This window comes from Neofelis nebulosa, chromosome 2 (genome assembly GCF_028018385.1).
Source record: "Neofelis nebulosa isolate mNeoNeb1 chromosome 2, mNeoNeb1.pri, whole genome shotgun sequence".
Classification (NCBI taxonomy): Eukaryota; Metazoa; Chordata; class Mammalia; order Carnivora; family Felidae; genus Neofelis; species Neofelis nebulosa.
In genome coordinates, this window is record NC_080783.1 from 125,939,574 (window position 1) to 125,962,487 (window position 22,914).

The 22,914-nt window shown below is 34.9% G+C and overlaps 1 protein-coding gene across 7 annotated transcripts in view; it reads left to right on the plus strand.

Moving 5' to 3' along the window:
• ST7L (suppression of tumorigenicity 7 like) overlaps window positions 1-22,914 on the plus strand; it is a 105,443-nt gene that overhangs the window by 9,154 nt on the left and 73,375 nt on the right. For all 7 annotated transcript variants that reach the window (XM_058716194.1, XM_058716190.1, XM_058716192.1 and 4 more), the window contains exons 5-9: window positions 3,229-3,344; window positions 9,280-9,358; window positions 18,747-18,901; window positions 20,406-20,503; window positions 20,769-20,883. In XM_058716194.1, coding sequence (XP_058572177.1) covers window positions 3,229-3,344; window positions 9,280-9,358; window positions 18,747-18,901; window positions 20,406-20,503; window positions 20,769-20,883 — 563 coding nt within the window. The remainder of the gene's footprint in view (window positions 1-3,228; window positions 3,345-9,279; window positions 9,359-18,746; window positions 18,902-20,405; window positions 20,504-20,768; window positions 20,884-22,914) is intronic.

A 22,914-nucleotide genomic window follows, 5' to 3' on the forward strand; every position in this document is an offset into this window, starting at 1 on the left:
GACTGAGCCACCCAGGTGCCCCTAAAGATTTTTTTTATTAATTTAAGTAATTTTTACACCTAACATGGGGCTCGAACTCGTGACCCTGAGATCAAGAATCACATGCTCGTCCAACTGAGCCAGCAGTCACCCCAAGAAATTTCTTATCTTAGTATCAGGAACACTTATGCTTCCTTTTTTTGTGTGTGTGTGTGTTTGTTTATTTGTTTATTTATTTATTTGAGAGAGAGAGCACGAGCAGGGGAAGGGCGGAGAGAGAGGGGGACAGAATCCCAAGCAGGCTCCACACTATCAGCGCAGAGCATGATGCAGGGCTTGAACCCATGAACCATGAGACTATAACCTGAGCCAAAATCAAGAGTCAGGTGCTCAACTGACTGAGCCACCCAAGCACTCCATGCTGCTGCTTTTTTTTTTTTTTTTTTTAAGTGTATTTTTTTGTTTTGAGAGGAAGAGAGCATGAGCAGAGGAGGGGCAGATAGAGAATCCCAAACAGGCTCTGCACCATCAGTGTAGAGCCCAATATGGGGCTTGATCCTACAAACTGTGAGATCATGACCTGAGCCAAAATCAAGAGTTGGATGCTTAACTGACTGAGCCACCCAGGTGCCCCATTGTGCTTCTTTTTGAATGATTAGTTTCTCTTAAAGTCTAAACTGTATTGATGATCATTGTGTGAATTTAGAAAGCTTAAAGTCCTATTGTAGCCAACCGTTAGCAAAGGTACAAAAGTCTGGTATGTATTTCAATTAGCTTCATTCCAGAATCCACTGTATGGCCCAATTTTTGCTTTTACTGAGTCTTTTTTATGTGCTTCTAATTAGGGCTATTAATATTGTACATTATATTTTAACTGCTTTAAATCATTTTGGGAATAATGTAGATCATTAATAAATATTTTTTTATGATTTTACAATAAGTAGCAAAACTTTGCTGGGGTGCCTGGGTGACTCAGTCAGTTAAAGTGTCTGACTCTTTTTTTTTTTTTTTTTTTTATTTTTTTTTTTTTCAACATTTTTTATTTATTTTTGGGACAGAGAGAGACAGAGCATGAACGGGGGAGGGGCAGAGAGAGAGGGAGACACAGAATCGGAAACAGGCTCCAGGCTCCGAGCCATCAGCCCAGAGCCTGACGCGGGGCTCGAACTCACGGACCGCGAGATCGTGACCTGGCTGAAGTCGGACGCTTAACCGACTGCGCCACCCAGGCGCCCCTAAAGTGTCTGACTCTTGATTTCAGCTCAGGTCATGATCTCATGGTGGTGAGATCGAGCCCTGCATTGGATTTTGTGCTGGTTGCAGAGCCTGCATGAGATTCTTTTTCTCTCTCCCTTTGCCATTTCCTTGCTTGGGCATGTGCACTCTCTGAAAAACAAACAAACAAACAAACAAAAACAACTTTGCTAAGTGAACAAGTTGTTTCTTTTTCCTTTATGATAATTTCTCAAAAAATAGCTAAAAACTTTAAATAGCAATGTAATTTATACTATTAAATTACTTAAAACCTTTGATCATCTACACATAAATAACACTTATAATGTACTTTTAAACTGCTTTTTTTTTTACATTTTAAAATGTATGCATATTCACTGTAGAAAATTGGAAAATAAAGAGATGCATAAAAAAGAAAGTAAAAATCACCTTTTCCTATCACTAAATGATAAATGCAATTAGTATTTCCATTCAGTCTCTCTTCTATATGCATGTATAGAAACAAAACTTGAACATCACAATGTGTATATAATTTTACATCCTTTTTTTCTAGCATATGAATTTCTCACAGAACCTTTTTATACAGGAATTTCTTCAAAAACATGATTTTATTCTATTTTGTTACATGGAGGTACCATACCTTACCTACTGCTCCCTATCTGGGTCACAGATTATGTTTCACTATCAACATTTACATTAGAAGGATATCTGTATATATAAATATTTAACCTATGATAATTAAACACCTATGATTATTTCCTTAGAGTTGATTTGTAGTACTGGGGTTCCTGAATCAAAGGGTGTGAACAGGTTGTCTTCCTGTGTCTTCTTTAGTATTTTCTTTTTTTAATTATGGAGATTTTCAAAAATCAAAAAAGTAAAGAATGGTATGATAGAATTCCATATACCCATTTCCTAGCTAGATGTGAATATTTTTAAGACTCTTAATAGATATTACCTAATTCATTTTTGGAAAGAGAAATGTATATGCCAATTTATATTTATACTAGCAGAATATGTGTGAGTCCATGTTCCATCTCATCCTTGACATGTGTATTTTCCGATTTATTTTAACAGGTGAAAAATAAAAATTTGTAAATTTAATTCACTATTTGTTCATTACTAAGGAGATTGGACCCTTAAAAATATATTTATTAGCCAGTTTGGTAACTTGCTATTAATTTTTGTGGGTTTCAGGGGGATAGGAAAGTTTAAGTTTCTAATTTAGTAAAATCTGGAAAAAGTTTCTATTTATTTTATCCTTTTCAAGTCCTTTGCTGTTCTGATAATCTCATAAAAATCCACCTATGTTTTCTTCTAGTTTCTTTGTAGTTTTATTTTTAATAATTCTAATTCACTGAAAATTTAAGTATATTTAGTAAGGTATGTATCTTAAGTTAAATTGTTTTATCCCTTCAAATCTAATTTAGAAGCACTAATAGTCTAGCCTTTTCCATTTTTTTTGTTTGTTTTGTTTTTAATCCACATCCAAATTAGCATATAGTGCAACAATGATTTCAGGAGTAGACCCCTTAATGCTCTTACCCACTTAGCCCATCCCCTCTCCCACAACCCCTCCAGTAACCCTCTGTTTGTTCTTCGTATTTAAGAGTCTCTTATGTTTTGTCCCCCTCCCTGTTTTTATATTATTTTTGCTTCCCTTCTCTTGTGTTCATCTGTTCTGTATCTTAAAGTCCTTGTATGAGTGAAGTCATATGATATTTGTCTTTCTCTGACTAATTTCACTTAGCATAATACCCTCTAGTTCCATCCACGTAGTTGCAGATGGCAAGATTTCATTCTTTTTGATTGCCCCCTCTTGGTTTTTGATGTTTTATTATCATAATCAAAGTAGTTTGTATAAGTTTTCTCTTATTTTTCTGATTATAATAAACTTTTAAAACATTCTGCAATAGAATTTGTAGCAATATATTTTTGCATTTTAAATAGTGTTTGTTGTAGCAGATAGAGGCTCTCTCATGTTCAATTTACATATTTTCTTGTATTTTGGTAAAGATACACTTGGGTGACTGGTAAAGAGCCACTTACCTACTATGACATGAATTTGTCAGCTCAGGACCATCAGACCTTTTTCACCTGTGACACGGACTTTTTACGTCCTTCAGACACAGGTATGTGTCATATCTGTTCATGGGGTAAACAGTGGTAATGAAAATTGTTTTAAAAGCTCTTTAGAGTTACTTATTAGAATATACAAATTTATTTGGCTTGGGTTGTTTGCATCATTGATAAGAGACCCAGATTAAATTGAAACGAATTATGAGTGTACATTAACTTGTTACACTACCTATCCTTCTTATAAAGAATTTAAAATATTTTATAAAAATATGAAATTGCTTCTTTTGTTACCTAAAAAACATTTCAGATCAAATACAGCAACTGCTCATGGGAAATTAACACATGAAATTATATACATAAAGGAAGAGTAAGACAGTGCAAACACTGGGGCATGGCATGTGGATTAGAATGGAGTATATTTTACCCTAGTCATTAGTTAGGGGTGCATATAAAGTAGTGGAAGATCATAGAAATGTCTATATTTAGGTGTCTCAGTCTTCTCTATAGAAGACAGTATTGAGATTCTTAAATGCATGGTTAAAGACAGGGACCTTTATCACAACTATTCTTTTACTTCAAATGCTCTCTCCCTTCTTATCTATCCTCCTACTTTTATGCTTCCTGCTTTTATCCTTCAAGATCCAGTTAAAAGTCACATTCTAGAAGAACCCTTCTCTGGCAACTCCAAAGTTAAACACTTTAATCTCTGTAGTTCTATAGTCCATGCCTCACTGAAACAATTCTAGTTAATTTATTCAACCACAAACATTTACTTGTTAATTTTGTCATGTTGCTTCAATGTTTATCTTCCCTAATAGGGTATGAAACTTTGGAAAGCAGGGACTAGATTCTCATCATCTTTGAATCCTTATCATCTAGCACATTGCCTGGCATACTGTAAATATTAATATTTATTCTTTGATGAAAATATGAATGAATGACCTTGGTGTCACAGACGTCTTAAGCAATTTCACTAGTAATAGCTAACACTCGTACAGCACTTATTATGCACCAAGCACTGTTCTAAGCAATTTGTATAAATGTTCTGACTTAATCTTCCCAATCATTTTATGAGTTAGGTACTTTTATCAGCCTCAGAAATAAAGGAATGGAGGCAAAGGGAATTAAGTAACATGCTCTAAGTAACCTAACTAATGAATGGTAAAGTTGGGTTTCAAATGCAAGTCTGACTCTTAACCACTATACTACTGCTGCTTCTATTCACCACAGTGATAGGCAGATGAAAATCAACAACAACAAGGGTCTGAAATATAGCCAGTTTTCCAGCATTAAAGTGAGTTCTTTGTGATCTATATCTGCTGGGTTAAATATACTAAGGGTAGATAATAGCAGGAAAGCCAAGCATCTTTGGAATGGTTACATAAAGTGGTTTAATTGCAAATAGAAGAAAAAGAAATTGCTTTATGTTTATATGCTTAGTGTTTACATTAATGGCAAAAGTGTCATATTGGGGGAATAACAGAAATGGAAACTAGTATTTTATGTTAACTTTAAAGACTTCGAGAAATGAAGGCTTCACCTCCTTCTCACAAGCAGAATTATAGACATTGGTGGGCTTTGCAAATAGCAACCATGGCTATCCACTAAAGCTGTGCTCTTAGGACAGTTTTGCTCACAGACCTCCTAAAGGAATTTTGAGAAACTATGTATCCTTTCACACATTTTTAACTTGATATCATAAGATTAAATAATTGTAAAGAATATAATTTTTGACATGTTACAGACAGTTAAAAATAAAACGAGATTACCCTATATTTGGATATATCTCAAGTAATCTAATGACTTGATACCCACCATTATCCATTGAAAAAGACATGAATTAATACTCTTTAGCAGTAGGAAATTTTATAAAGTCCATTTTCTTCTTGAACTCATCCATTTTACACCTCTAATATAATTTTCTTACAATTATTATATACTTGAGAATCTTTTATTTATCACACATGCTTTTCCACCATAAAAATTATTTGCATAAGTTTCTTAAAATTTAAATTTCCTTTGATCCTAAGTTCTAAATGATAGCATGTACTTTAATTATATTTTTTGTCAAATCCTTAGAGCTACATATTTGGCTTTTTTAACTTTGGAAAATGTCCTCCATATAACCTAATTGGCTGGGTGAGTTCTCATTATCAATTCTATCAACCAAACCAGACTGACTTTCTGACAGAGAAGTCTGACTTCATTTTTCAAGTCAAATAAACATGCTAACATGCATCCCTATGACAGCCATCTCTCTTCTGAATTTAGATTCTAAGATAGAAAGATAGATAAGTCTTGGAGCTTTGCCTAGAGCCTATCACTTGGCCAAAATAAGATTCCAGTGCCTTTAGTATCCTTTACTAGTGCCCCCTTTGCTTGCTGTGAGGAGACCTCCCCTTAGGAGCAGCACATTCTTTGATAGTAAGGGGAGAGCAGTGCTGATAAATGGAATTGATAAAAATTGTTTTCACTCTCTCCCCACTACAATATACTTGAATTCAGAGCATCCAGGGGCCAGACTACACTTAGTTCTTTTTTTTTTTTTTAATTGTTTTAATGTTTATTTATTTTTGAGGGGGAGAGGGACTGAGTGTGAGCAGGGGAGGGGCAGAGAGAGAGGGAGACACAGAATCTGAGGCAGGCTCCAGGCCCTGCTCTGTCAGCACAGAGCCTGATGCGGGGCTCAAGCTCACGAATGGTGAGATCACGACCTGAGCTGAAGTGGGATGCTTAACTGACTGAGCCACCCGGGTGCCCCAGGGGTACACTTATTTCTAATGCCTAACTTCATTGTTAAGTAGAAGGAATCCCCTGACAAAAAATGGCTGCCCCTAAACCCAAGCTTTGAATTGTCCTTTTTGGCACTTGCAGATGTTTATACTCTAGAGAATGCACCTTAGAAAAATTCAGGATGGGTGAAAAAAGCCTTTCTTTTGTAAAGGAGAAGAGAATAAATACATCTTTTGGGGAGTGGGGAAGCAGATGTTGGGTAGGAAAGGAAAACCAGCATGATGTACAGACCACTCAGAAACATTCTTCAAGTAGATCAGTTCTAGAAAAGAGTCATATAAAGTTGAGACTTTACAAATTGATTCTCTTAAAACCATGCATCCTATTTTGGTCCTTGCAAAGTTTCATGTACTTCTAGAGGTATGCATACTCCCAGCTAAATGCTGAGCTCAAGGACAGACTTTTATCTGTGAATTGATCCATATTGATCTTTTCAGACACTCACATAAAGGTAATGATTTATATCTGTAGTTTTACATTAAAAAAACATGTACATATGTGATGTGACAAATTTCTCTTGACTAGTGTCATCAGTTACTAAGTTAGTAGATTCTGTTCTCTTCCTATTGACTTGTTTACTTAAGGCAGAAAACAAATATATTCTCAGGGCCAGCCAGCACTGTTTTGGTTTTTTAAAAGATTTTATTTTTAAGTGATCTCTACACCCAGTATAGGCTTAAACTCACAATCCTGAGATCATGAGTTGCATGCTGCACTGACTGAGCCTGGCTAGCAGTGTTTTTTGAATAATTTGTTTTCATGGTATTTTCAACACTTAACAATCAGGAGATTTGATATTAAAACCCAGGTGTACACTTGTTACAAGTTGGAAAATATGGCAAAACTGGACCTGCATGTCTACTTGGCAATAATCAGTTAGACCTTTTAGTTTACATATTTTTTTCTGCCTGGTCTTAGTAGGCATCTACATTTATGACTCCTGATCTTGAGATTGGCTCTTCTCTTTTCTGCTTGATAGTATACTGGAATGTTATTTAACTTAAAAAAATAGATTAAATTGATTGAATTGCTAATTGCTTGTGTTATTTTTTTGAGCATGTCAAGATCTCTTAAAGAGAACAGTTGAATACTAAATCAATATTTTCCTTTAAATTATTCCTAAGCCTTTTTAAAAGAAAGAAATACACATTTTTCTTCTTATGCTTTATTTCCCCTTTCCCTTTTAGCTTGGAACTGCATTGGTTGTGAGGATTAATCTTGAAAGGCTGGGTAGAGCAGTTTAAAACATAATAAGAATAAGAACAAATGCTTAAAGGTGGATCATATGACCTTACTAGAAATAAAAGAAATGCAGGGGCGCCTGGGTGGCTCATTCGGGTAAGCAACTTCAGCTCAGGTCCTGATCTCACAGTTCATGAGTTTGAGCCCCGGGTTGTGCTTCCTGCTGTCGGCACCAGAGCCCACTTAAGATCTGCTGGCCCCCTGTCTCTCTGCCCCTCCCCCCGCAAAGAAATGCAAATGAAGATGAGATAGTTTCCACATATTAAATTAGCAAAATTGTTACTACTCAGTGTTGCTAAGCAGGGAAACTGTCTCTCTTTCTCTCTCTCTCTCTCTCTCTCATCCACTGCCTGAAAGAATGTAATTTAATACAATCTTATTGAGAAGAGTTTCGGAGTGTATATCCAACCATTTAACCAACCATTCCACTTCTAGAAAGGAAATACTTGGTCAGGTATGCAAAAGTAGATGTTGAAAGATGGTTATTACAACATTTCTATAATTATAATCAAAAGAATTGCTTAAATAATTCCAGTATACTAGAATATCAAATAACCATTTAAAATGTTAATAAAGATTCAGCATCAAAATTTGACTTGTAAATATCATGTAACTTAAAGAAGAAAGCCCCATCATTAAAACTGGCAAGTCTAATATTAGTCTTTATTTTTATGTAATATTTTAATGTTTCAACAAAATGCTATTCTCTTTTTTTTTTAATTTTTTTTTTCTTAATGTTTATTTCTGAGACAGAGAGAGACAGAGCGTGAGTGGGGGAGGGGCAGAGAGAGAGGGAGACACAGAATCCGATGCAGGCTCCAGGCTCCAGGCTCCAGGCTCCAAGCTCTGAACTGACAGCACCGAGTCTGACATGGGTCTTGAACTCACGGACCATGAGATCATGACCTGAGACGAAGTCGGTCACTCAACTGACTGAGCCACCCTGGCCCCCCAACAAAATGCTATTCTTTACCTGGTTATTATCAGATGGGTGCTGACTTGCATCAATTTGTCAAGTTCAGGAAACATTAGCTGTCAGCCAGATGGTGACATATTTGATATGAGAAATGTATTTTTGTTACACAAGTAGAATATATTGTCTTCTTTTCTAAGCCAAGACTAATATTTTGTTTCCAAAGGAAAACTCAAACATTTTCCACATTATTCTTTCTGGACAGTTGTAGGTTTTGTTCCAAAAGCAACATTCATAGATTCTCTATTTTTCTTATCAAACTTGAAATAGGCCAGATAGTTTCATGAATCTACTTTGTTTATTTGTTTATTTAATTTTTAAGAAACTTATTTTTTTAGCATGAAATCTTATTTGGTATTTATTACTATGAAATTTTCATTTTGGTACAGTAATTGGTAGCAAAACTAATATTGTTATTCTAGAAAGATCTTCATTTAGGCTTTGTTGAATCTTGGTAGAGACTGACATTTTCCACAAATGGACAATATTTTAAATTAATTACTTTTTCCACCTTTTTATACAAAATGCAAATTCAAACATTGTTCCTGCATTGAATCATTGGTTAGACAAAGCCTTTTTTTAAGTTTTGTATATTTTAACAGTTCCATAGACTCTTTGCAAAGTGATTTAAAAAGTAGAATATTTCATATTGATTATAATTTGATGTCACTCAGACTCAATATGCATTTAGAAATATAAATGTTCATGTATAATAATGATGCAATCAAATGGATTAAACACTTTATATGTTGTTACTTAAATCAGAGAAAGAATATATTTTTATTGTATGTGAAGCTTCCAAATTTAATGCGAATTTCTCATAAGATTAATGTGAACTAACACCCCAATTTCTTGTTTCTTATGTTTAAGAACATGTTATTTAAAGTTCTGTTTACTTTCATAGCTCATTCTTCATATGTTTTGAGTAAGATTATTTATGTTTACCATCTCATCTACTTTTTGAAATATTTTTCCTACAGTTATGCAGAAGGCATGGAGGGAAAGAAATCCTCCAGCTCGAATCAAAGCAGCCTATCAAGCTTTAGAATTAAACAATGAGTAAGTTTGAAATATATGGAAAGTAAGTTTGTTTTGAAGGAAACCCAGGCAAATGATTTTATGTTATCTTTTGTCTGTTCCTAAAACACTTGGAGTCATTACCAGTCCCCTTATTTTGCATACTAGAGAGAAATTTTGCAGTGTTCACATCTGTACTTTGCTTCCTAAATTACAAGCTTATCTATGCTTTTGAATAGAAATTATCCTAGAAATACTTTTTAAATGGAGAATGCTGAACTAATTGGTTATATACTTGATAGTTAAAGAGTACTAAAATACTTATGCCACCTGTATTAATTTTGTTTTTCATTTAAGTCATTCATTTAAAGCATTCATTCAGTCCTGAGAACTTTAGTTGCTAATGGGATTGGAGGCATGAGAAGAGGATTCAAAATAAATGATATGTAGCTCTAACTTTTTTTCATGTTAAGAACATTTATTTTTTATAGCTCTTTGTATCAACTCTACATTTTGAAAAGGCAAAATGTAAAATCATAATATTTAAGTGGGGCAGATCAGTAAGTGTTAATCTGATACTGAATTAATGCCAGGAATAAAAATACAGCCCTAGTCAGGGTTAATCAAGAAATGCTTCCTGAATAACGTGAATTTAACATTGTCCCCTGTATCCTGCAACAAGATATATTATCCTTATTAAGAAGACCTTTCCAAGGTGGAGCAAAATCACAGTGTGGGGAACTCCAAAAGCAGTGAATCAGCTTTATTGAAACCCTAGAAACTAATCAAAAGTTTATAACATCCTGGAGAATGCATAATCAATTTAAAAAAACAGCCGAATTTCTATAAGAGAGCATTGTGGTGTTTTAACTTACACTGACCCCATCCCCCACTCCGTAGCTCAGTGGGGCAGCCTTGAAGACAAAAAGTCTTCATTTTGGGTATAGGTTCCAACTACCAGAGGAAGTGGAATGGATTTTATTCTTAAAAAATTGTGGTTGTTTATTTTGACCTGTCTGGTGTTCCCTGAAGGACCAACTTAAAAGGCTTGTCTTTATTTGGGTTAATTCTGAACTCTCCCAGCATTGACACAGCTACACTGGGGGGCATTTGTTGAAAACGTTTAAAGGCAAATGCATTAGTCCCTGCTGCCCTGGGGGCAAGGGATAACAGCTGGGGCAAACAATAGACAAATCAGAAAGCTTGTGAGGAAAGGTTGGGGAATTAGATACTTTAGGAAGTAAAGGCTTTCAAAAGCTCTCACATATTCCTGGGAATCTCAAACGTCCCACATATACCTAAGGTTGGGCATATGCTCAGAAAAAACTTAAGAAGGCCCTAAGCTCTGTCTAAATTTCAGGTTCTGCACAAACAGAAAGTAAAGGCTAAGGCAGAATTGTATGCCTGACTGAATGTTGAAGGTGTGCCCCAACACACAGAACCAATCTGCAAAGACTTGGTTTTCTTGTTTTGTTTTTGGTTCCAGGTATTTAAGGCAGTCTCTATCACATCACTGGCTGATAAATCAGGCAACAGAGCAGAGGCTTCACTGGTCATATATGATAAAGAATACAAACTTCATAAAATTCAGAAAAGTCACTAAGCAAGTAAACAACTGCAACAGGCAACAACAGCAAGCCACGGGGAGGAGGGGGAAATCTGATTTCTAGAGTTGCTAGATTATGATATTCAAAATTTGTAGTTTTCAACAGAAAAATTACCAGACATAGAAAGAAACAAAATATATCCCATACAAAGAAAAGAAAGGAAAGGAATGGAGACTGTTCTTGAGGAAACCCAGACTTTGGACTTTCTAGATAAAAACTTTAAATCAAATATTTTCAATATGCTCAAAGAGGTAGAGAAAGCCATGTACAAAGAACAAAAGGAAATCATGAGAAGAATGTTTCACCATTAGAGAATATCAATAAAGATCCCGAAATCTAGAAAGAAATCTAAGGACAAAAGTAGAAATAAATCTAGAAACAAAGACCAAGAAACTCAGTGAACCCCAAGTAAGATATAATCAGAGACATTCACATTGAGACCATAGACAAGGGGAGATTACTGAAAGCAGCAAAAAAGAAGTGACTCATCATGTATGAGGGATCCTCAATAAGATTAACAGCTGATTTCTCATCAGAAACCATAGAAGCCAGAAGGCAGTGGGATGACAAAGTCAAAATTCTGAAAGAAAGAAAACTGTTAACTACAGACTCTATATCCAACAAACCTGTCCTTCAAAAATGAAGGGGAAATTAAGACATTCCCAGATGAACAGAAACTGAGAGTTCATTGCTAGTAGACCTGTAATTATGCAAAATGCTAAAAGGAGTTTTTCAGGCTGAACTTAAAGGACATTAGACAGTCTTGACTCTACACAAAGCAACAAAGAACACCAGTAAAAATAATTTCATAGGCAAATATAAAAGTTAATATATTTTGGGTTTGCAATTCTTTTTTTTTTCAATATGACTTAAAAGACAACAATGTAAATAATTATAAATTTATGTTAATGGACGTACAGTATATAAAAATGTAATTTGTGACAATAACAGCATAAGGTGGGGGGGAAGGAGCAAAATTTTGTATACTATAGAAACTAGGTTAGTATTAATTGAAACTAGATTGCTGTAAATTAAGAAGTTAAATATAGGGGTGCCTGGGTGGCTCAGTCGGTTAAGCGTCCGACTTCAGCTCGGGTCACGATCTCGCGGTCCGCGGGTTCGAGCCCCGCGTCGGGCTCTGGGCTGACGGCTCAGAGCCTGGAGCCTGCTTCTGATTCTGTGTCTCCCTCTGTCTCTGCCCCTCCCCCGTTCATGCTCTGTCTCTCTCTGTCTCAAAAATAAATAAACGTTAAAAAAAAAAAAATTAAAAAAAAAAAGAAGTTAAATATAATTGTTAATTGTTAATCACCTAAAAGTAACTAAAAAACATAGTAAAAGAAGTGACAAGGAAATCAAAATGGTATGCTAGAAAATACCTAACACAATTACTTCAGGAAATAAGGACAAAAAAGGACATATAGAAAACAAATAGGAAAATAGTAGAAACAAGTACTTCCTTTCCATTAACTACTTACATGTAAATAGATGAAACTCTCCAGTTAAAGGCATTTTTTGGCAGAATGGATTTAAAAAATACTTAAATCATATGCTGTCTATAAGAGACTCATTTTAGACAGACACAGAGAAGTAGAAAGTAAAATTATGGAAAAAGATTTTCATGCAAATAGTAACCAAAAGAGAGCTGCAATGGCTAAACCAATATCAGACAAAATAGAGTTTAAGACAAAAAATATTTTTTAAAATTTTTTAGTGTTATTTTTGAGAGTGGAGGGGATGGGCAGAGAGGGAGGAGGCCAGAGGATCCAAAGCAGGCTCTGTGCTTACACGGAGAACCCGATGTGGGGCTTGAACTCATGAACCATGAGTGACCTGAGCCAAAGTCAGACAATTAACCAACTGAGATGCCCCAAGACAAAATTTTTATGAGACAATTACATTATCTAATGATAAAAGAGGTTCAGTTTATTAAGAATACACAACAATTTTAAACTTACATGCATCTAATAACAAAGCCCCAAAATATATGAAGCAAAAACTGACAGAATTGAAGGAAGGTAATAGACAGTTCAACAATAATAGTTAGAAACTTCAACATGCAATTTCAATAATGGATAGAATAATTAGACAAAAGATACACAATGAAATGAAAGACTTGAAGAACACTATAAACTAATTAGACCTAACACATCTGTATAGTACTCTACCCAACAGCAGTGGAATACATGTTCATCTCAAGTGTACATGGAACATTCTCCAAGATGCATCACATATTATGATATAAACAATTCTCAATAAATTTCAAAACATTAAAATTATATAAACTATTCACTGCAACCGTATTTTCTAATAAAATTAGAAATCAATACCAAGGAAATCTGGAAATTCCACAATATTGGAATATGTGGAAGTTAGACAAGTTTTAACCAATGAGTCAAAGAATAAATCACAAGGAAAAAATCAGAAAATACTTTGTGATGAGTGAAAATGAAAGCACAACATACCAAAACTTATGAGACACAGAGAAAGCAGTGCTCAGAGAAAAATTTATAGCTGTAAACACTTGCATTAATAAAGAAAAAAGATCTCAAATTAATAACTTAAACTTTATACCTTTCGTAACAAATGAGAAGATGGGAGCGCCTAGGTGGCTCAGTTGTTTCAGCAACCGACTTTGGCTCAGGGCATGATCTCACAGTTCGTGGGTTCAAGCCCTGTGTGGGGCCCTGTGCTGAAAGCTTAGAGCCTGGAACCTGCTTTGGATTCTGTGTCTCCCTCTCTCTCTGCCCCTTCCCCACTCCTCTGTCTCTCTGAAAATTAAATAAACATTAAAAAAAATTTTTTTAATGGGATGGGGGATGGGCTAAATGGGTAAGGGGCATTAAGGAATCTACTCCTGAAATCATTGTTGCACTATATGCTAACTAACTTGGGTGTAAATTTAAAAAATAAATAAAAATTTAAAAAATGAAAAAAAGAAATGAGAAAATGAAGAGCTAACTAAACAACAAACAGAAGGCAGTAACAAAGATTAGAGTGAGATAAACAAAATAGAGTAGAAAAAAAGAATGAAGCCAGAGGTTGGTTTTTTAAAAGATCAACAAAATTGACAAACTTTTTAGGTAGACTAAAAAAGAGATAAGACTCAGATTACTAAAACTAAGAATGAAACTGAGAACATTACTACTGACCTTATAGAAATGAAAAACATAAGAGAATTCAGTGAACAATTATATGCATACAAATTAGGTAAATGGACACATTTCTAGCAACACAGTACCAAGACTGACCCAAGATGAAATGGAAAATCTGAATAGACCTGTAACAAGTGAAGAGATGGAATCAATAATTTAAAAACTTCCAAACAAAGGCAACCAGGACTAGATCCCTTCACTGGCAAATGCTACCAAGCACTTGAAGAAGAAATAACACCAGTTCTTAAACTCTTCAAAGAAATAGAAGGGAAGTAACTCTTCCTAACTCATTCTGTGTAGGCAGTATTGCCCTCATACCAAAATCGAACAAAGACATCACAAGAAACAAAAACTATAGGTTAATGTCCATTATGAATACAGATGCAGAAATCCTCACCAAAATACTAGCACGGAAAATCCAGCAGCATGTCAGAAGAATTATATACCATGAACAAATGGGATTTATCCCAAGAAGGCAAGGGTGGTTTAAAATATGAAGATCAGGAGCTCCTGGCTGGCTCAGTCAGAAGTGCACGTGACTCTTGATCTCATGATGCGTTTGAGCCCCTTGTGGGGTGTAGCGATTACCTAAGTAAATAAAACTTAAAAAAATATGGGGGCACATGGGTGGTTCAATTAGTTAAGCATCCAACTCTTGATTTCAATTCAGGTCGTGATCTCACAGTTTCTGAGTTTGAGCCCATGTCAGTCTCCATGCTGATGGTGTGCAGCCTGCTGGAGATTCTCTCTCCCTCTCTCTCTGCCCCTCCCCTGTTCTCCCTCTCTCTTTCTCTCAAAATAAATAAACTTTTTTAAAAAATATGAAAATCAGTCAATGTAAGATACCACATTAATAGAAAAAAGAATGAGAACCACGTGGTCATCTCTATTGATGCAGAAAAGGTATTTGACAAAATCCAACACCATTTTATGGTAAAAACACTAAAAAAAAAGGACAGGAATGGAAGGAAACTTCCTTAAATTGCCACTTCCTGCCACTTCTATTTAAGGTCTGGACTGGACTGGAAGGGTTAGCTAGTGCAATTTGGTAAGAATGGGGGAGAAATGGCTTCCAAATCATAAAGGAAAAAGTAAAACTTTATTCACAGATTACATGATCTTATGCATAGAAATCCCAAAGAATCCACACACAAAAAAACTGGTAGAGCTAACAAAAGAGTTCAACAAAGTTATTGTCTATAGGACATAAAGAAAACAAATAGGAAATGGCAGAAACAAGTCCTTCTTAATGTCTGTCATATATCTATACACTAATAGTAGATAGTCTGTAAAAGAAATTTGAAAAACAATTCCATTTATAATAGCATCAAAAATGGTAAAATATTTAAGGATTAAATTTAACCAAGGAGTGCAAGATTGGTACACTAAAAATGATGAAGTATTTTTGAAAAAGTTAAAGAAGACTTAAGTAAATGGAAAGACATCCCATGTTCATGAATTGGAATACTTAATATTGTTAAGATAACAGCACTCCTCAAGCTGATCTTCAAATTCAGTACAATTCCTGTCAGGATTTCAGTAGCCATGATTATGAAATGGACCAGCCGATCCTAAAATTCACATGGAATTGTAAGAGCCCTCAAAGCCAAAACAATCTTGAAAAAGAATAAAGTTGGAGAACTCACTTCCTGATTTCAAAACTTACTATGAAGCTGCAGTAATTAAATAAAGATAGACATCTAGGTTGATGGAATCAAATTGTGAGTCCAGAAATAAACCCATGCATTTATGGCCAATTGATTTTTGTGCCAGCACCATTTTTAAAAAATGTTTATTTATTTATTTTGAGAGAGAGAGAGAGTGAGCAGGGAAGGGCAGAGAGAAGGGAGAGAGAGAATCCCAAGCAGGCTCCATGCTGTCAGCCTAGAGCCCAATGTGGGGCTCACTCTCACAAACCATGAGATCATGACCTGAGCCAAAATCAAGAGTCTGACACTTAACCAGTTGAGTCACCCAGTGCCCCTGACAAGGTTGCCAAGACCATTGCGTGGGGGAAAGAATAGTCTTTTCATTAAGTGATATTGGGCAAATGGATAACTACGTAAAAAAGCAACCCTTACATCACATCGTAAACAATTAAAAATTAATCAAAAACCTAAATTTATGAGCTAAAACTATAAACTCCTAGAAGAAGACAGGGGCAAATTTTCAAGACTGGATTTGGCAATGGTTTCTTAGATATGACACCAAAAGCGCAAGCAACAAAAACAAAAACAAATTAGATAAATTAGACTTCATCAAAATTAAAAGCTTTTGTGCATTGAAGGATACTATCAAGAAAGTGAAAAGACAACCCACAGAATGAGAGAAAATGTTTGCAAGCCATATTTGATGAGTCTGGCATTCAGAATATATCAAGAGCTGTTAACAACTCAATAACAAAAAGATAACCCAATTAAAAATAAACAAAGGATTTGAATAGACATTCCTTCAAAGAAGATATATAAATGACCAATAAGCACATGTAAAGGTGGTTGACATCATTCATCACTAGGGAAATTAAAATGAAAGCAACAATGAGATGTCCCTTCACAAGATGGGTATAACAAAAACCTCCAGAAAATACCAAATGTTTGCAAAAATGTGGAGAAATCAGAACCCTCATACATTGCAGGTAGGAATGTAAAATGGTATAGCCACTGTGGAAAACAGTTTGGCAGTTTGTCAAAAAGATAAAACTAGAACCATCATATGCCCAGCAGTTCCACAGCTAGGCATACGCTGAAGAGTACTGAAAGCAGGTGTTCAAACAGAAACTTTTAAACATGTTCCCAGCAGTATAATAGCCTCAAACTGGAACCAACCCAGATGGCCATCAGGTGATGATGAATGGATAAACAGAATGTGGTGTATCTATACAATGGAATATTATTCAGTCATAAAAAGTAGTGAAATACAGCCACATGCTACATGAATGAATCTTGTAAATATATTGAAAGTCTGTGGATGACATACTTTAAAATGGCTAATTTTGTGATGTGAATTTTACATTAATTTAAAAAAAAAGCAACACTCCTAATAATTCTTTCAATATTCATAAAGTTAATTTCTGTATTAACATGTCCATTAAAAATATTTTTGAACAAATACAAGAAAGCTCTGAGAGGAAAGAACTTCTTTTTATCATATAGCTATGCTATAATTTAAAATTATATTCATATTTTGATTCTACTCCATCAATTTATACCTATCTAGATCTTTTAAAAGTGCTTTTATTTTGTTATTTAAAAGCATTTGAATTATGTTTAGAATGGCAGTTTGGAAGCCTAGCGTTTAAAGCAGCAATATATCTAACGCTTCAGAGAAATCTAATATAATGTAATAGCAAAATGTCTGTTGATGAGTGAAATTATCATATAGTCAATTTAGTGTAGTATTTGAAGGATGCCGAAATAGTCCAATTTCCATTTGATACGTTCAAAAGATCCTTCTTGTCCCCAGTTGTTTGATAGTTACCTTGCCATCATTTTTGTTTTATGCCTGGTCTTGTAGTTTTACCAACAATTTCTCTTCCTAAATACTGTTCAATAAAAACATAACATGATCCATATAAGTAACTTTAAATTTTCTGGTAGCCAGATTTAAAAAGTAAAAAGAAATAAGTGAAATTAACCTAAATAATATATCTTCTTAAGCTGTATTCAAAATATTAAAATATTATTTTAATGTATAATCAATATATTTTTTAAACTTTTAAAGTATTTTATATTCTTCCAAGTCTTCAAAAGCCATTGTGCACTTTGCACTGACCTCCCATCTCAGTTCAGATTAGACACACTTCAAGTGGTCAGTAACTACATGTGGTAATGACTACAGTACTTGACAGTGCAGGCTTAGATAACTAGCATATTATCTCCAGGAGAGATTTACTTGCTGTTTCTGGAAATGGAAACTTTTTCTCTTTTTTTGCCCCCAAACAAGTTAATTTCTCTTTATTAGCCAGCTTTTGACTTAATTGATACAAAGAGAAATCTTTGTGTTTCAGTAGGGTGAAGAAACTTAGAGTGAGTGTGGGTGTGACAAGTATGAGCAACAGTGCAGGAGGAAAGACTAGAATTCAGACCAAGGGAGTTTTGCCACAACATGATTGTGGTTAAGTCTAAGAGAGGATGGGGTAGCATGCAGAAGGAAGGCTCAGGGTTGGGAAAAAGGGCTATTTCTGGAATGATCGGTTTCTAAGTCATATGTTAAAAGTGCCTAGTTGGCTGTGGGACTTTCTTCTCAATCTTCACCATCTTCCATACCTGCCGTCATTAGATCGATATTAACAGTATAGAGTGGCTAAGAGTAGGCATGACCACTAGAATGCATAGTCCCTTGAACTGCTTTCTACATAATTCTTTATATATCTTTCTTACCCCTTTCCCAAAAGAAAAATATGGGACAAACAGAGAATGGATATAGAAGTAAAATAGAAAATAAAGAGGAGAAAGGTAGGAAAGGAGAAAAATTGCAGAAACACACAAAAAATATACCAATATACCCCTAATAAATTATAAAGTACTGAGTGAAGTTTTCTTTTTTTCCTCCAAGAGATGGAAAGTCTAGGTAAAGGTAGGGAAATGTGATGCAGAACAAAGGGACATATCCAAGAGAAAATACTTGCCTTAACCATTTTACTTAAAATTGCCTTACTTGCTTTCTTCATAGCTGTGCCACTGCATATGTTCTACTGGCTGAGGAAGAAGCAACAACTATTGTGGATGCTGAAAGGTTATTTAAACAGGCACTCAAGGCAGGAGAGACAATTTACAGGCGGTCACAGCAGTGCCAGCACCAAAGTCCTCAGCACGAAGCTCAACTGAGTAAGCAAATCTGAACTGATTTTACCTTTTAGCTCCTGAAATTGGCTCATTTATGTTTAAGACACAAACAACAATAAGTAAAAAAACAAAAACAAAAACACACACAAAAAAATCCTTACTATTTCGAGGTTAGCTTCTTTTCAGAAGAGATAGCTAATGTATTCATAATGTCTACAAGCCAGCAAGACAAATATGCATTAGCTAGAGAATGCTTACAGAAGGGAACAGATGTGCTCTGGATATTGAGAGATGTGCTGCTCTTAGACTTAACAGTAATTTATTTCACGTGAAAACTGGGTTGGTCATTGGAGAAATACAGCTCAAAAATATTCAAGATTCAGGAGACCATTCTAGTAACGATAAGCAGGTATTACCTTTATCCTCACCCTTAACCCAAGCAATGGTGAAAATACATCATTTGGTTTGCTCTTCAGACTGTATGTATCTCCACAGAGTGCCAGGGAGTCACCCCTTTGGTATAAAAATTCAGCCTTACCCTTGGCATTGATTCTTTCTTTGACTTTTCTCTATGATGTGTTTGAGAGCATATGGGCCATAGCAACTGAAATTCCTTCCACTCTTAGGGATACTCTCTCAGCTGTGATTGAGATACTTCCACCAAAGATGTTAGAATCTGTAGTGCTGTTGCTTCCTGCTATTTTTTGTGGCCAGAGCATTTTAGTTTAATGATTTTGGCAGATTATGGGCAATAAATTGAAATATGTTTACATAATGTATTATCTGCTAGCAGTTAAGTTCTAAATCTTTTGTTTGTGGAAATTAAAATTTGGATAATGTTTTCTCTCCAAACTAAATATTGATGTATACAGTATGTTTCATTAATGTATGTTGTTATGGCACACAACTGTGGGAATATATAATTTTGCAGTCTGGAACTAATGAAACTACATCTGTGAAAAAGCCATGCCATTTGTCTTTGTATAATCTCAAATATGATTATGAGGTACTTACAGAAATATTTGTTAGCTCTTTCTAGAAATAGTTTTATAGTTTGTTAGTTACTAGCTGTTGAGCAAAAGCTCACTCTAGCCATGGAAATTTTGTTTTGAACATATTTTATCAGTTAAAACAATAGAGAATGTTAAAATAATAGGTTGTTTATGCAGAAACTCAATAGGTTAGATTTATTTTTTCTATTTAATGTATATCTTTCTTCTATGTTAATATTAAAATATACTTGTCGAGTATACACAAATTAATTTATAATGTACTCAGATTCCTTACTGTTAGAGGCAAAAGTAATTCTGTATATGTAGAAAGATTTTAAGCTTTTACCATAAAAAAACTTCACACATACACAAAAATAGCATAATGAACTCTCATTCAATGTTCATCACCCAAATTCAATAATCATTCCATTCGGAAACAATTTAATTTTAATTGAAGCTTCCAGGGTAAGCCAATAAAATTAATGGATAATATGTTAATGAAATAGTAGGTCATAATACAAAGTGATAGTTGTGTCATTTTTTTTTTTAAATAGGAAGAGATACGAATGTACTGGTATATATTAAAAGAAGATTAGCAATGTGTGCAAGAAAATTAGGAAGAATAAGAGAAGCAGTAAAAATAATGAGAGATGTAAGTAAATTTGATGATTGGATGTTTATAATTTTTCCTTGAAAAACTGAAAATGTGGTTTAAGTTGCCAGTTATTTTAATGCAAAATCATTATTTTTTAAATGGTAGTCTTTATAACAAGATATTTAGTATACGTACATTTCTTAAGGCTTGAGTCTTCACAGTTTTGTTAAGACACTAAAGAATTTCTACTTAAATGAATCAGATTCAGCTCTGTTGAGTTCCTTTGCTATAATTTTAATCTTTTTTTCCTTTTAATGTACAGCTGATGAAAGAATTTCCTCCTCTTACCATGTTGAACATCCATGAGAATCTCCTAGAATCACTTTTAGAATTACAGGCCTATGCAGATGTTCAGGCTGTCCTAGCAAAATATGATGGTGAGTGATAATTGACTTAGTTGATAGCATGATTAAAATATTTTTTCAATTATGTAATCATAAATATGATTCTGTTCTGGTATTTCTTTGATTTTCTCTTCCTATTCTAAACAGTCAGTATTTAGAATCCATGGATACAGTTATATTAAGTACTTTCTTTATCAGGACTTTTGGGAGCAAAAGCCTGCAGGGAGGAACTTTTCTTCTGTAAAGATTTAGTCATTTGTTTATTCAGCACCCAATAGGAGTGAGGCACTTGGAATACAGTGGTGAATGAGAAGACATGGACTTAGTCCTTGTAGGATTTACAGTTTAGGAAAGGAACATACAGACAAATGAATAGTAGTTGTATTGAAGCATAGTGTGTTAGGTGAGATAATTGGAAAAATATGGGGTGCCGTAGACATAGGATGGTGCCTTATTTGTTTTGGAGTATCAGAGACCGTTAACAAGTTGTATGAGTAATTCAGAATACCATTTTTAAAATGCTTTTTGATTACAAAGTGTAATTTATTTCATATCTGTATAATACTCTTGTGAGGTGGTAGGACAAGTTTTTTTTTTTTTTTTTTTTACTCTTGTTAGTGAAACAAGGAAACTGGAGTTGAAGAAGGTAAGTAATTGGGTAAGGTCTCCCAGCCAGTAAGTGGTAAGCCTGCACTTAAATCCAGGTGTTCCATTTCTTTGTTTACTAGTCTTCCAACAGTAAAAAGTCAGTATGTATTGGCTATTTATTATTATACTAAACAGTGCCAGTTCACCACAAATGGAGTTGGGAGAATTTTTAAGAAGCATAGCATAATGTTTCTGGTCATATCTTTTACTGTAACAGAGCATGTACAAGTCACTTATTCATCCTTGTTCTGTTATAAGTTCCTATCCATTAGTTTGAGAATCCCCATGACTTGCAAAGTTTGAAATGTGTTACCCTTGGAAAGAGAAATTTATTTCTTTGAAACATCTGGAATTCTTAGGAAGTGCTTCACAGTAGTGTAGGCTCACGAAGAAATTTGTGAGAAATTCTTTCCATATGTAATTTATCGGGTACATGGCCTGCTTATGATACTTACATGACCAAGCTTAGGAACCAAATACTAAAAATCAGATAGGACCTGATTCATTCAAAATAAAACTAACAACTTAGATATGCTTCTGTGTTTTCAGTTGATTTTATGATTCCGGAGTTTTTACTGTTCTAGAATCTTGTAGAAGTTAAAGGCAAATTTCTTTCTTTCTTTCTTTTTTTAATGTTTATTCATTTTTGAGAGAGGGAGAGTGCAAGCGGGGGAGAGGCAGAGATTGAGGCGACAGAATCGGAAGCAGGCTCTAGGCTCTGAGCTGTCAAGCCTGATGCAGGGCTTGAATTCACAAGCCATGAGATCATGACCTGAGCCAAAGTTGGACGCTCAACCAACTGAGCTACCCAGGCACTGTACAGATTTATTTCTTTAGTTCTCTATTTGCTGGTATAATTCTGGAATCTAAAACTCAAGGTCCTTGGGGCGCCTGGGTGGCTCAGTCGGCTAAGCGTCCGACTTCAGCTCAGGTCACCATCTCGCGGTCTGTGAGTTCAAGCCCCACGTCGCGCTCTGGGCTGATGGCTCAGAGCCTGGAGCCTGCTTCGGATTCTGTGTCTCCCTCTCTCTCTGCCCCTCCTCCATTCATGCTCTGTCTCTCTCTCTCAAAAATAAATTTAAAAAAATGCTAAAAAAATTTTTAAAAAATTAAAATAAAATAAAACTCAAGGTCCTCAAGTCCTACTTCCCTGATAACATTATTGTGTGCATTCTTTAAGAAAGGATTTATATAACTAATTATATTATAATTCCTGATTAATTTTTTAAATTTTTTTTAAAAAGTCATTTAAGGGGCGCCTGGGTGGCGCAGTCGGTTAAGCGTCTGACTTCAGCCAGGTCACGATCTCGCGGTCCGTGGGTTCGAGCCCCACGTCGGGCTCTGGGCTGATGGCTCAGAGCCTGGAGCCTGTTTCCGATTCTGTGTCTCCCTCTTTCTCTGCCTTTCCCCTGTTCA